The following is a 12,078-nucleotide window of genomic DNA, read 5'->3' on the forward strand; positions in this document are numbered from 1 at the left end:
TAAAGGATGTCAATAATTCTGTAATTACTGGGAATAATTGTTGTAAAATAATAATAATAATAATAATAATAATAATAATAATAATAATAATAATAATAATACAGTTTGTAATCATAATTTATTAAAATGTGCACTTTTAGTAGTTACACAATTAAACCCCAAGATGGCACCATAACGAGTTTTAGACATTTTAGACATAACATTTTAGACTAATTCTATAGAATTAACTTGACCATTATTTGCTGTACTTAACGCATTTTATTCTTTTGGCATAATTTTGTTCAATTTCAACATCTAATTATGTTGCTTGTATAAAATAATGAGCCAAAAATTAATCTAAATAATTACTTAATTAACGTTTATATACAATAGATTAGATATGAACGCTTAGTCTATATAACCTAGTTATTGTAATTATTAGTTATTAAGTGCATAGTTAAGTTAATGGTTACCGTAAAATCTCATGTCTATAGATTCCTACCACGAGGGAGCGCCCGTCTCCTTCGATAGCTCAGTTGGTAGAGCGGAGGACTGTAGTGGTGTCATGACATAGTCATCCTTAGGTCGCTGGTTCGAATCCGGCTCGAAGGAATGTTTTTATAGTAAAAATGCCTTTGGTGAATGTGACAGCACAAGATGTTGTGTAGTTTACACATACACACAAACATATTAACGAGCACTTAAGTAGTAGTTAGCCGAGTGTAAAGATTAAAACACATGCACTTTATTTTCCATTTATTCTGTTCCAAAGTATAATTCATTTTTGGGCATAATTAAGACTCCTATGTTAATAGATGTACATACACATAGAAGTCACTGAGTAAACAATAGACAGTATTATAGTTTGTAATTGTCATAACCAAGGTTCTATTTAATACAGTGCAAATAAAGAAGTGGAATGAGAACCAGGAGTTATCTTAAAAATGGAATGGGAAAAGGATAAAACAACAAATGGCTTGCATTTGCACCACACACACACACACACACACACACACACACACACACACACACACACACACACACACAGAATAAAGTGTGATTTAAACTAATTACTAGTAAAAGGACATTGTTTTGATGTACTTTGGCTTTTGACATGTTGATTTTCATCATTGCAGCAAAAAACATTATAATGAGTGAAGTAATGCATATAAAAGTGTTTTATGCCAAAATGCTGCTAAGAAAAGGTTAAAAAAGGTGAAATATAAAATTGCATTGATCAGATTAAAAATTTAAAAAACTTTTTTTTAAAAAAAAAAGGCCTCAGTTGATGCAATCAATAATTTCTTCTGGGAATAAAAAGTGTTCTAAATATTAAAGTGCAGGAACAGAAAGAAAAGTGCGATGACAGGAAGACAGCAGGCTGGATGGAGGCGCTGAGGTCAAACTGGAATCTTCACAGGACAGTGCTGACAAAGAGAAAAAAAAAGTGAAGAAATGAAATATAAATATATAATTATGTATTTATTCATCACAACACCACCCTGTCCAGCGAGCATGATTCATTTCAATCAGTTCATTCCATCGATTTAACATAATAAACATGATGCAAGTTTTATAAAGTGAAATTCATCATTATTAACCATTAAATCTGCAATTATGGTTCATTATAACATTCAGGAAAGAATTACAGGCAGTGTATATTAATGAATACATATTAATACATTATTCTTATACAGTGTGTCCCAAACGTCAGGGGAAATTACAAATGAAGAACATGTCGGTGTAACAGGAAACAAGGTGGTGCAATTAACCATCACAAGTGAGAGAAACAACACTGTTGAAGTGAATCAAGTTACATTTTGCTAAGTCACTTCCTCTATGTTTGGAACACACTGTAGTTACTATATTAGTGAATTTTGTGAAAGAGCTGCAGATGTAGCTCACAGACAGAAACTCCAGTTGTTACAAAATCATTTTTAGTCTTGTTTGAGGTGTAGAAGATTAAATGTTGATGTACATTCTTTCATTCATTCATTCATTCATTTTCTACCGCTGATCCGAACTACCTCGGGTCACGGGGAGCCTGTGCCTATCTCAGGCGTCATCGGGCATCAAGGCAGGATACACCCTGGACGGAGTGCCAACCCATCACAGGGCTGTTGATGTACAGATTTATTTTAATTTTTCTTTTTGTAGTAAATAAGAAAGTCATTTCATATCATAACATCCTTTATTTATTCTGTGCTGGAAATTGTGTGCAAGGAATTTATTCACTTAGATAAAGATTTGTAAGTTTTTTCCTCCCTCAACAGTCAGCACATTTTATACGTACATATTTATATCCTATGGGGAAGCAGCTGTAGGCCACTTCAACTGACAAATAAAATAAAACAGGAGAACAAATGAAAATGATAAAGTGATCAAAGATATAAAATAGTGAGGCAGAAAAAACTGTCATCGGTTCTGATTTTCTTCCTTCTTATTTTTAAACAACGAAATAAAGCACATGTGTAAAAGCTGCTTTACTGCGTAAATATCCAGCAGTTTGAGATTCACTCACTTTTCACTCGCTCTTCCAAATACACCATTGTACATCTTTGTCCACCAGCCTTTAACCTTCTTCCTGTCATCAGCAACCACAATAAAGAACAGAATCATTTGTTAATCACCAAACATATTCATCAGTCTAATGAAAACAGCAGATTAAAGCATTTCATCGTTGCTCTGTTAGCTGTGAGGATGATGCATCATTACCTTCTTCTGTAGCACACAAATGCACACAGGACTCCAACAAACACAACCAAGGACACAGTCACAGAGATGGTGCTGATGCTGGTACTGCTGCCACCAAAACCTATCGAGGGAAAAAAAGAAAAAAATGAAATATAATTTCCAGTTAATACAAGTTCCTATATTTCATTTCATTTCTAACACCAACTCAATAAATAATAATAATAAAATCATTACATCTAACATGATGGGCGTTTTTTAAACATTAAATTAGTACAGTCACCTCAGACTTGCTCAGAAGGGACAAATACAACTAAATTTAAATAAAGTCTAATATTAAAACTTGAAATTTCTGATCTATATTATATTCTGAAAAGCTGCTTTGAAATAATGTCCACCGTAAATCAAAGTCATTCTGTAGTTCTATTCAAAAATGAAAAAAAAATAAATCATAAGCAGAAAAATAAATCAATGCCACACAACTTCAATTAATCGAGGATATTTAATCTATAAAGAAATATCTTGCTTACCTGCTTGTTCCTCAGCAGTTTCAGAAGCATCAGGGGGTGATATGGTGCTGTTGACAACTAACACACACACACACACACACACACACACACAATCAGCTACAGTTCATTGATCCGATCGTGTTCTTTCTCACTACTGTAATAAGTTTTTGTCCTGAACTGCACTGATTTCACACATGACCATGATCAGATATTAACAGAGGCTCAAGGGAAAATCCTGACACCAAAAAATGACCAAAATACCCCAAACAAGAGAATAAACCGCCCCGTAGTTAATTCCTGGATTGTTAATTTTGTTTATTATTATTAGAAACATTTGGGTTACTATAATATGCTGAACATAAAAACTGCAATATCTGCATGACCCTCTACATTTACGGGATTTAACAGACACCTGTTTCCAGAGTGACTGACGTTTTCTCTTTTTTAACTGTAACCATCTGTTAATGCACAGAAAATACAGAGTGCTTTTTATTTACAAAATAATACCACACCATCAATCACTACAGCTCAATAAGAGGATACATCTGAATACACTGTGAGAAAGAAATCATTTAATTTTTTTTTTTTTTAAGAAATTGCTAGTAGATCTTGTGATGAAAGTGAATACAAAAAAATAAAAAAACATATAAAGCGTTTTTTTCCCTACATGACAAATATATGAGTGTTGAGAGGTGAAAACACACAAAGCTGAAAGGTGTACCATTATACACGAACTCCTTCAGTCCACTTGCATGTGTGTTAAAACAGCGTGCAATGAGGCGAATGCCAGTGTCACAGACCTGACGAATCAGAAAGTCTCCATGTCCCAGCACAGTACCATCCTAGGACAATGTGGAGAAGGACAACACACACAAAAAAGTTCTATCTGATTAGACACAAACGTGTGATGTTAAACAGCACAGTACCTATTCCGGGCAGCAGGTGGCACTGTTGTTAGTATACGGCCATTGGACAGTAGTTATTCATTTATTATGAGTTGGTGAGCTAATAATAATAATAATAATAATAATAATAATGCAACTGTTCCGACAAATTTAAGTTTGAATGTCAGTTTGTAAATCTGATGAAATTAAATCATTTTAATCAAGAAGACGTAGATTTACGTCGTAATTATATTAATACACTTGTTATGTAGTTATATTGTCATTTTTACATGCAAACCAGTACCGAATTGGTAGCTGGCCAGGCAACTGGCTAATAACTGTTAACCAGGGTTGATTAGTATCAGTAATTACTTATTAAATGTTTTTGATGTTTTGAAAATCATAGTCTCAGGTGATAAGCTCCTCATCTCCTCCTACCCTAGAAACGCCCCTGGGCTGGAAAAACTTTCAGAAGTCTCACCGGTGCGTGCCAGCTAAGTTCACAGTCCTTCGTCTGTAGAGCATGAGGTTTGGTGTAGTTGTATAGACCAAATGAGGAAATCTCATCGCAAGTAGTGTTGATCCCCGTCGCAACCATCTGAAAAAACAAGATCACGACCCGTCATTTAAGAGGATGTGCCTCACTAGAACACTTAAATTACAATCGATCATCTTTAACTCAGTCTCCAACTAAAGACACCACCACAAGGTTGCAAGTAAATACATAAAAGTCGTTCACATTAACTAGAGTACAACGCTGTTATGGTTATGGAGGAAGTAAAGTTTACATTGATTTAAAAAAGTACGTAAAAGGGAGTCACTGGGTCACGTGGTATGGAAGCGATTGAAAATTTTATTTTTTTTTTCATAAACGATATTAATATAAAATAGAAACAGCCCTCAAATTCTATAAAAATAGATACATCATTTCTTAAATCTGTTGAAGAAATGCAGTCATCATCTTGATAATGATAATTTGTCATAATTTGTACTCATAAATGCACGTCAGTATGAAGCAAAACTATATATCGGATGTGTGTCAATCAACTGGTTATTTACAGACGGCCTCTAAGTGAGACGCTGCTGAATCCAGATTGGTTATATATTGGTTATTGACTGCCCCAAATCATCATTCGCCCCTGAACACATTTCACATAACCATATGGTAGATGCTCTTTTAACTACTATTCTGAGAGACTGAATATAACTCCGTAGTTAGATCACAGGAACAGGTATCTTTACAATGGTAACACTTATCCAGAAACACTATCTAAAACTGAAAAAACATCCAAAACTGAATGCAAACCTTGTGTAGACCTACGCCATTAATTATTCAAATACAACCGCCAATTTCAAGTCTCCTGTCTAGCAGATCTTTCAATATTTAACTTTTAGTGTTAGAAGCACCGGTAGTTCTATTTATTAAAATTACAATATGCAGTTTGTGTGTAGCATAATGTATAGATATAAATAATATAGTTACGTATACAGTCCCTGACAAAAGTCTTGTCGCTTGTGTACAAAATGACCTGAAGTGCCGCTGAAATATATTTCTAATCAAATTTTTTTTTTTTTTTCCAAGAAATGGCTCATTTTAATCCCAACAGCTTTTGTGATAATGTATCAGTGCAAAACGAAACTGTCAAAAAGTGTTCTAATATTCACAGCTTGGTAAATCCCATTGAGTCAATTTTTGCAAAGACAACAAGTGTTGTTGCCTTGTCATATGAGCTTCACCTGTGACTAATAATGGATCAATTAGGTCTCAGGTGTGTATAAAAAGAACCCCAGTAAACTTGACCTTCACATCTACTGCAACTAGACCTCTGCAAACATGCCTAAGATTCACCCTGAGACAAGATAAGTTAAGTTTTGATTATCAAGAGGCTGAAGACCAGATCTACTGCTGATGTGGCATCACATTCAACGTGTCTCAACGTCAAGTACAGAGGATAAAAAAGATTTGAAGAGACTGGAGACGTTTTGGACAAGCCCAGGTCAGACAGACCCCACAAGACAACTGCTCGAGAGGACCGTTTGTTAGCTCAAAAATCCAAGGCCAGCCCATTTTCCACTGCAGCAGAGCTCCATGAGACCTGGTCACCTGAAGTCCCTGTGTCATCATCATCACTTTCATCATCACTTTATTTATAAAGCACATTTAAAACAGCCACAGGACTGACCAAAGTGCTGTACAATAAAAAAGTGTTAGTAAAAAATACACAGAAAAAATATTAAAAAAATGATATTAAGACAGGAGATAATAAAAAGCCAAATAGAATGAAACAATACAATAATACACACTAAAACAAGCAATAATAGAACAATCAGAAAAAGTAAGAAGAAAATGAAAAGGAAAACTATAGAAATGCCGAAGAAAAGAGATACGTTTTTAAAAGGGACTTAAAGATGGACAGAGAGGGTGATAATCTTAATTCTATTGGCAAATCATTCCAAAGCTGTCGCCCAATTACTGAGAAAGCTCAGTCAACCAGAACAGTTTGTCGGATTCTGTCTCGAAATGGCCTCCATGGTCGAATCAGTGCCCAGAAGCCAGCACTAAACAAGAGACAATTGAAAAACCGTGTGGCATTTGCCAAGGCCAACAGCCTGCTAAAAGGATGGACGCTGGAGAAGTGGCAGAAGGTGGATTTTTCAGATGAATCTTCTGTTGAATTACACCACAGTCCCCGCAAATATTGCAGGAGACCTACTGGAGCCCGCATGGATCCGAGATTCACCCAGAAAACAATGAAGTTTGGTGGCGGAAAAATCATGGTCTGGTGTTACATCCAGTATGGGGGTGTGCGAGAGATCTGCAAGGTGGAGGGCAACATCAATAGTCTAAAATACCAAGAAATCTTAGCTACCTCTTATATTCCCAACCATAAAAGAGGCCATATTCTGCAGCAGGATGGTGCTTCATCACATACTTCCATCTCCACATTAAAATTCCTCAAGGCGAAGAAGATCAAGATGCTCCAGGATTGGCCAGCCCAGTCACCAGACATGAACATCATTGAGCATATGTGGGGTAGGATGGAAGAGGAAGCATGGAAGACGAAACCAAAGAATATTGATGAACTCTGGGAGGCATGCAAGACTGCTTTCTTTGCAATTCCTGATGACTTCATCAATAAATTGTATGAATCCTTGCCAAACCGCATGGATGCAGTCCTTCAAGCTCATGGAAGTCATATAAGATATTAAATTTGGATCTCACAGCATCACTACTTAAGTAGCTTACATATTTTTGTATTTGCAGTAAATTTGTTCAATTTCTGTATAGGCGACAACATTTTTGTCTTGCCAAAATTTGACCTTTCTGTCTTGATTAATCATTAATTAAAATGATAAATCTTTTTTCAGTGAAACTAATTTATTTCAGTGTATTAAACATCATTTGGGAGGGTTTTAGCTTTTCATATGAGCTATTTCTAACACCAATTGATTAATTAAAAGTCAGGTTAATAGCAGGTGTTTCTACAAAATAGATAAGCAACAAGACTTTTGTCAGGTACTGTACAGTATTGTCGGTTTCATACAGCAAAGCCATGAATATAACAAAGTGGTTTAAGGATCCATCATTGTCAAAGACCAACAACAAGAAGTGTGGAGGAGCTTTTGTGCCTTATATATTATTGATATACTAGTACTCAAGTAAGCCACTAGATGGCACTGTGTTCACTGTTATATGATGAATATTATGCAATGAGTTATAAACAATATAGCAATGCAAATGTTAAGAGAAAATAAACAGAAGTTGTTCATATGGAAAAGGATTTAAATCATTGAATAGAAAATGATTGTCTTGTGTTTTGGCATTTTGTTTAAATATTGAACGTGGTCTATTTTAATTATAGTTGTTGGTGCATGGTTGTCCATTTTAAGGTCTTTGTTCTGACGCGTCATTTGTACTTGAATATAGATAAAATAAAACAAATGTCCATAACTTAAAGAATATAGTTGTATATTCCAATCCATTTTTTCGGTCCCTTTTTTGATTCCAAATTTAAACAGCAATAAACAATAAAGAAAAATAAAAGAAACATCTATCTATTCGAGTACAGATATGGTGACGAAGGTGATGGTCAAAAGGTTTGTTTGACCTGCTCCTTCACGCACACTTGCCGTGGTAATTCGTCACCATAAATACATTAAGCGTGAAAGAAAACTACACAACCGACATAATCAAATAGCTCCTACACACCGGCCCCTAATTGTTTATGACTGGGGTTAGGAAACAATTAAATTAACATATTTACATAAGGGGCCATGTATTACAATCCAAATTATATACACAATTTCTTTCTATATAGCCATGACAGGGAGCCATAGTGGACTGGTAACACGCGTGCAAGCAGTTGCGCCCTGCGCAGCTTGGGTACATTGCAGCATCCACAGAGAAGTTTGGATGACCGATGAGCACTGCCTGACGGTCTTAAGGACGTTTTGCAAGATGCTGTGAGAATTGTAAACTTTGTTAAAGCAAGGCCTTTGAATTCTCATTTGTTTTCTGCATTGTGCAATGAAATGGGCAGTGACCATGTCACACTTCTACTCAACACTGGTTGTGGTATGGCTGTCCAGGAGAAAGGTACTGACACGACTGTTTGAATAGAAAGAGGAACTTAAAGCTTTTTTATCGACTATCCATTTGAATTGTGTAACTGCTTACACGACGAAAAGTGTCTCACAATACTGACCTATCTGTGTGGTTTTTTCTCGTCAAAATGAGCTTAACCTCGGATTGCAGGGAATTTCCATGACCATATTTAATGTGCAGGACAAAATTGAGGACATGATCAGAAAGTTTGTTCTCTGGTCTAATTGCATTAACGAGAACAACACCGAAGCCTTCTCATCATTGCATGATATGTTGCTAACAAATTAACTCAACCTTAACAGCGTTAAACGCGACATAATGAAACATCTATCTGAGCTGTCCGCACAATTGCGCAGGTATTTTCCAGAGACGGACAATGCAAACAACTGGATTCACCATCAAATTCTCTGCCACCCCACAGCACACCTGCCCATTTCTGAGCAAGAGAGTCTCATTGAAATCTCTACGAGTGGCGCTTTGAAAAGTGAGTTTACACAAAAATCACTAGCAGATTTCTGGATAGCTTTGCGTGCAGATTATCCTGCCTTAGCAGTAGGGCTGGGCGATTTGGCCTAAAATCAAAATCTCGATTAATTGAACATTTTAACTCGATTACGATTAATGAACGATTATTTTATTTTATTTTTTTTGCCCTCATAGTTCACTGACAAATTTTGTTTAGTAAATATGCTCACATATTACAAGTGAGAGATTTTTGAATGAAGGGTGCATTTCTTGATTTTAAAATAATTGAAGGAAAGCACACATTGCCTAAAACAAACAGTCACTTTGTTCTTATAAAATAAATAACTTGCACTTTTGGAAACAAAAATTATTTTCAATGTTTTTCATAATAAAAGAATAAATAAAATAACTCTTGTACAGCTTCGCTCCACTGTAGCCAAGGGAGTCATATCCTTTGCGATGTAATAACAAATAGCGTGTTATTTCTTTCCATCTTCTTGAACTCTTCTCATACTGTGTGGCATTTGTGAATGCATTTGTTATCGACATCTGCTTTGCGGAGGCACTTGTTACTGGGCACTTGTCAGTCTCTTTGTTTTTTTGAGCCATGCACTGTTCATATTCAGTAACGTGATTGCGCTCCAAGTGTTGAAACAAAAATTGGTGGTGTTACCTTTGGGCGTCCAAACTGTTTTTCTACAGTGTCTACATCTGACTTCATTTTGTTCGATGTCATCCTTACTGAAGCCAAAATGTGTCCAAACGACAGACACTGCGTTTTTCTTTGTTACAAGCTGCTCTTGTTGCTCAGTTGTCTGAGTGTTTAAGCTCTCCATGCTCGACATGTCGGTGGAATAACGTAACGTAACGGAGCGGGGTCACGTGAATCCACACGCGGTAGTGTTTTTAATGGGAAAGTAATCGAAATAATCGACCTGGAAAAATTTGATCGATTATAGGTTCTGAATGTCGATTTCGATTACTTTTCGATTAATTGCCCAGCCCTACTTAGCAGATCGCGCTTTGAAAACATTACTGCCCTTCTCGACAACATACCTGTGTGAAAGTGGGTTTTCAGCCCTTACCAGCATAAAAAACACAGACTCTGCATAGAGAATGATTTAAGACTAAAACTGTTTAGTTGTATCTCCGAAACAACTAAACATCCCAGCAGGGGCATAGCCATCATTTAAAAAGTGGGGGGGAAGAAATGTCGTGTTATCTGTTTTTTTTTTTTTTTTTTTCAGTTAACCCTTGTGTAAATGACAGGTTTTATTTTAATCATGATTTTTTTAATCATGCTTTATATGCGTTATGATTATATATGATTATAAAACAGAAAGAAAGAAATAGAACAGCTTGCCACTGGGACAGTACCATTAAAAGCCACATGTTCTCACCTGTAAAGCTTCTTGTGTGACATCCTGAATCTGCCCTGACAAACCTATGCTGTCTGTTTCTTGCTCATTCTTGACAACACATAAAAATGTAAAATTAGTGCAATAATGAAAGAGCAGCCCATTAAATAAAGATCGTACCTATCAGCATACAGTAACGTTTCCCCTGTGATCTACCCTCATTCACCGGACTACATTACCCATCATCCTTTGCACCCCGTCATCCACCATGTTTGTTTCCCGTCTTCACCTGTCTGTTCACCCGGACTCTATTTATACTCATCACCGCTGTCTTCACTCATTGTCGGTTATCGTCTTTACTACGTTGTATGTATGTGTGATTTACCTGCTCCTTATTATTAAAATGACATCTTTAATGTCACTATTCGTCGTCCTCGTCTCTGTCGTGTACATACAGTGACACATACTTGATATTATGTAGAATTGGAGTTAAACATGCTGTAAAATCTCAGTTCAACATTATCTTTATTCTTATTTGAAGGGTTTTGATAACACACTTGTTAAAACAAAATACGTTATAAATGAGTTTATATAACGTTTGTCAAAGCAGCTATTTTTCCTTATAATCCTTTAAATTAAAACTTGCTAATTATTCAACAAGAGCAACAGGCAGAGTTACTAAACATTGTGCAACACAATTCTGATACCATGTGCCAACTCACGCTTGACATTTTTATAAAAAAAGGAGTGAAGCATTTTTTGCCCCTTTGAGCTCATCGTAACCGAACGCTGGACCGCGGGTGCGACTCGAGCTACAGTACTGGGGGCGCGTGATGGTCACGTGACAAGTGAGCGACTGATTGCCGTGAACGTCATTTATAGACTTAAACTTAAACTTTCTTGTCTCTTTGAATTTTAAATCACTCTGCATTTATATACATTGCTCCATTAAAACCTCAACATGTGGTGAACAAAACTCTCCACTAAAAAAGTGAGGGGGACGAATTTACTTTTTATAAAAAGTGCGGGGGACATGTCCCCCGTGTCCCCCGTGTCATCTACGCCCCTGCCTTGCCCCGTAGTCTCTAATTTGATCCTCTTCAGCCCGTTGAGATAGACTTAAAGCTCAGCACACCAATAAACTTCCACGTTTTAATTAAAAACAAATCGCTTACCTTATAGATATTCACCCGGCAGACATGTGCCTTAAGCGTGCCCTGGATGTGAAATCGGATATAACGCAGCAATAAAAAAAAATTCAAAATAAAAGTCGCGATAACAAACATATTTAAAACAATATCTTAAAACACACGCACTAAAGGAAATCCAATGGCCATGTAAAACCCTGGTTTTTAGGATATCTAAAGATTTAAACTGGATACCTTCTTGTGCCTGTGATTGTGTAAGTGAACTGTTTTACTAATATACTAATCTACTATCCCAAGCCAGAGATCAGGAAGGAACTAAAATGTTAAACTGAGACCTTGGATCAGTATTCAGGCTTAAACCTGGTCTGTATAACCAATATAATCAAACTTTTTATTTATTTATTTGGAGTTCAACCTTTCTAAACGAGCTTAAAATGC

At 36.1% G+C, this 12,078-nt stretch overlaps 1 protein-coding gene and 1 non-coding gene across 4 annotated transcripts; one reads left to right on the plus strand and one right to left on the minus strand.

Annotated features, from left to right (window-relative positions):
* The first annotated feature begins 500 nt into the window (after positions 1-500).
* Positions 501-591, plus strand: trnay-gua (transfer RNA tyrosine (anticodon GUA)). Its single transcript is given in 2 exon segments — positions 501-537; positions 556-591. It is a non-coding gene; the product is annotated as a tRNA-Tyr (tRNA).
* A 111-nt stretch (positions 592-702) lies between these two features.
* On the minus strand, positions 703-11,830 carry LOC132842161 (uncharacterized). 3 transcript variants are annotated; one of them, XM_060864823.1, is made up of 9 exons: positions 11,668-11,830; positions 10,535-10,603; positions 4,545-4,661; positions 3,901-4,021; positions 3,201-3,257; positions 2,695-2,794; positions 2,501-2,563; positions 2,007-2,096; positions 703-1,406 (listed from the first exon to the last, which is right to left on the minus strand). In XM_060864823.1, the coding sequence occupies exons 1-8, from the start codon at positions 11,776-11,778 to the stop codon at positions 2,042-2,044; spliced, it is 693 nt and encodes a 230-aa protein (XP_060720806.1). In that variant the 5' UTR covers positions 11,779-11,830; the 3' UTR covers positions 703-1,406; positions 2,007-2,041. The 3 variants fall into 3 exon arrangements, with proteins under 3 accessions (XP_060720806.1, XP_060720807.1, XP_060720809.1); XM_060864824.1 differs by lacking the exon at positions 2,007-2,096 and having other exon boundaries at positions 11,668-11,818; XM_060864826.1 differs by lacking the exon at positions 10,535-10,603 and having other exon boundaries at positions 11,668-11,816.
* Between the last annotated feature and the right edge of the window lie 248 nt (positions 11,831-12,078).

Source organism: Tachysurus vachellii, chromosome 3 (assembly GCF_030014155.1).
Source record: "Tachysurus vachellii isolate PV-2020 chromosome 3, HZAU_Pvac_v1, whole genome shotgun sequence".
NCBI classification, from domain to species: domain Eukaryota; kingdom Metazoa; phylum Chordata; class Actinopteri; order Siluriformes; family Bagridae; genus Tachysurus; species Tachysurus vachellii.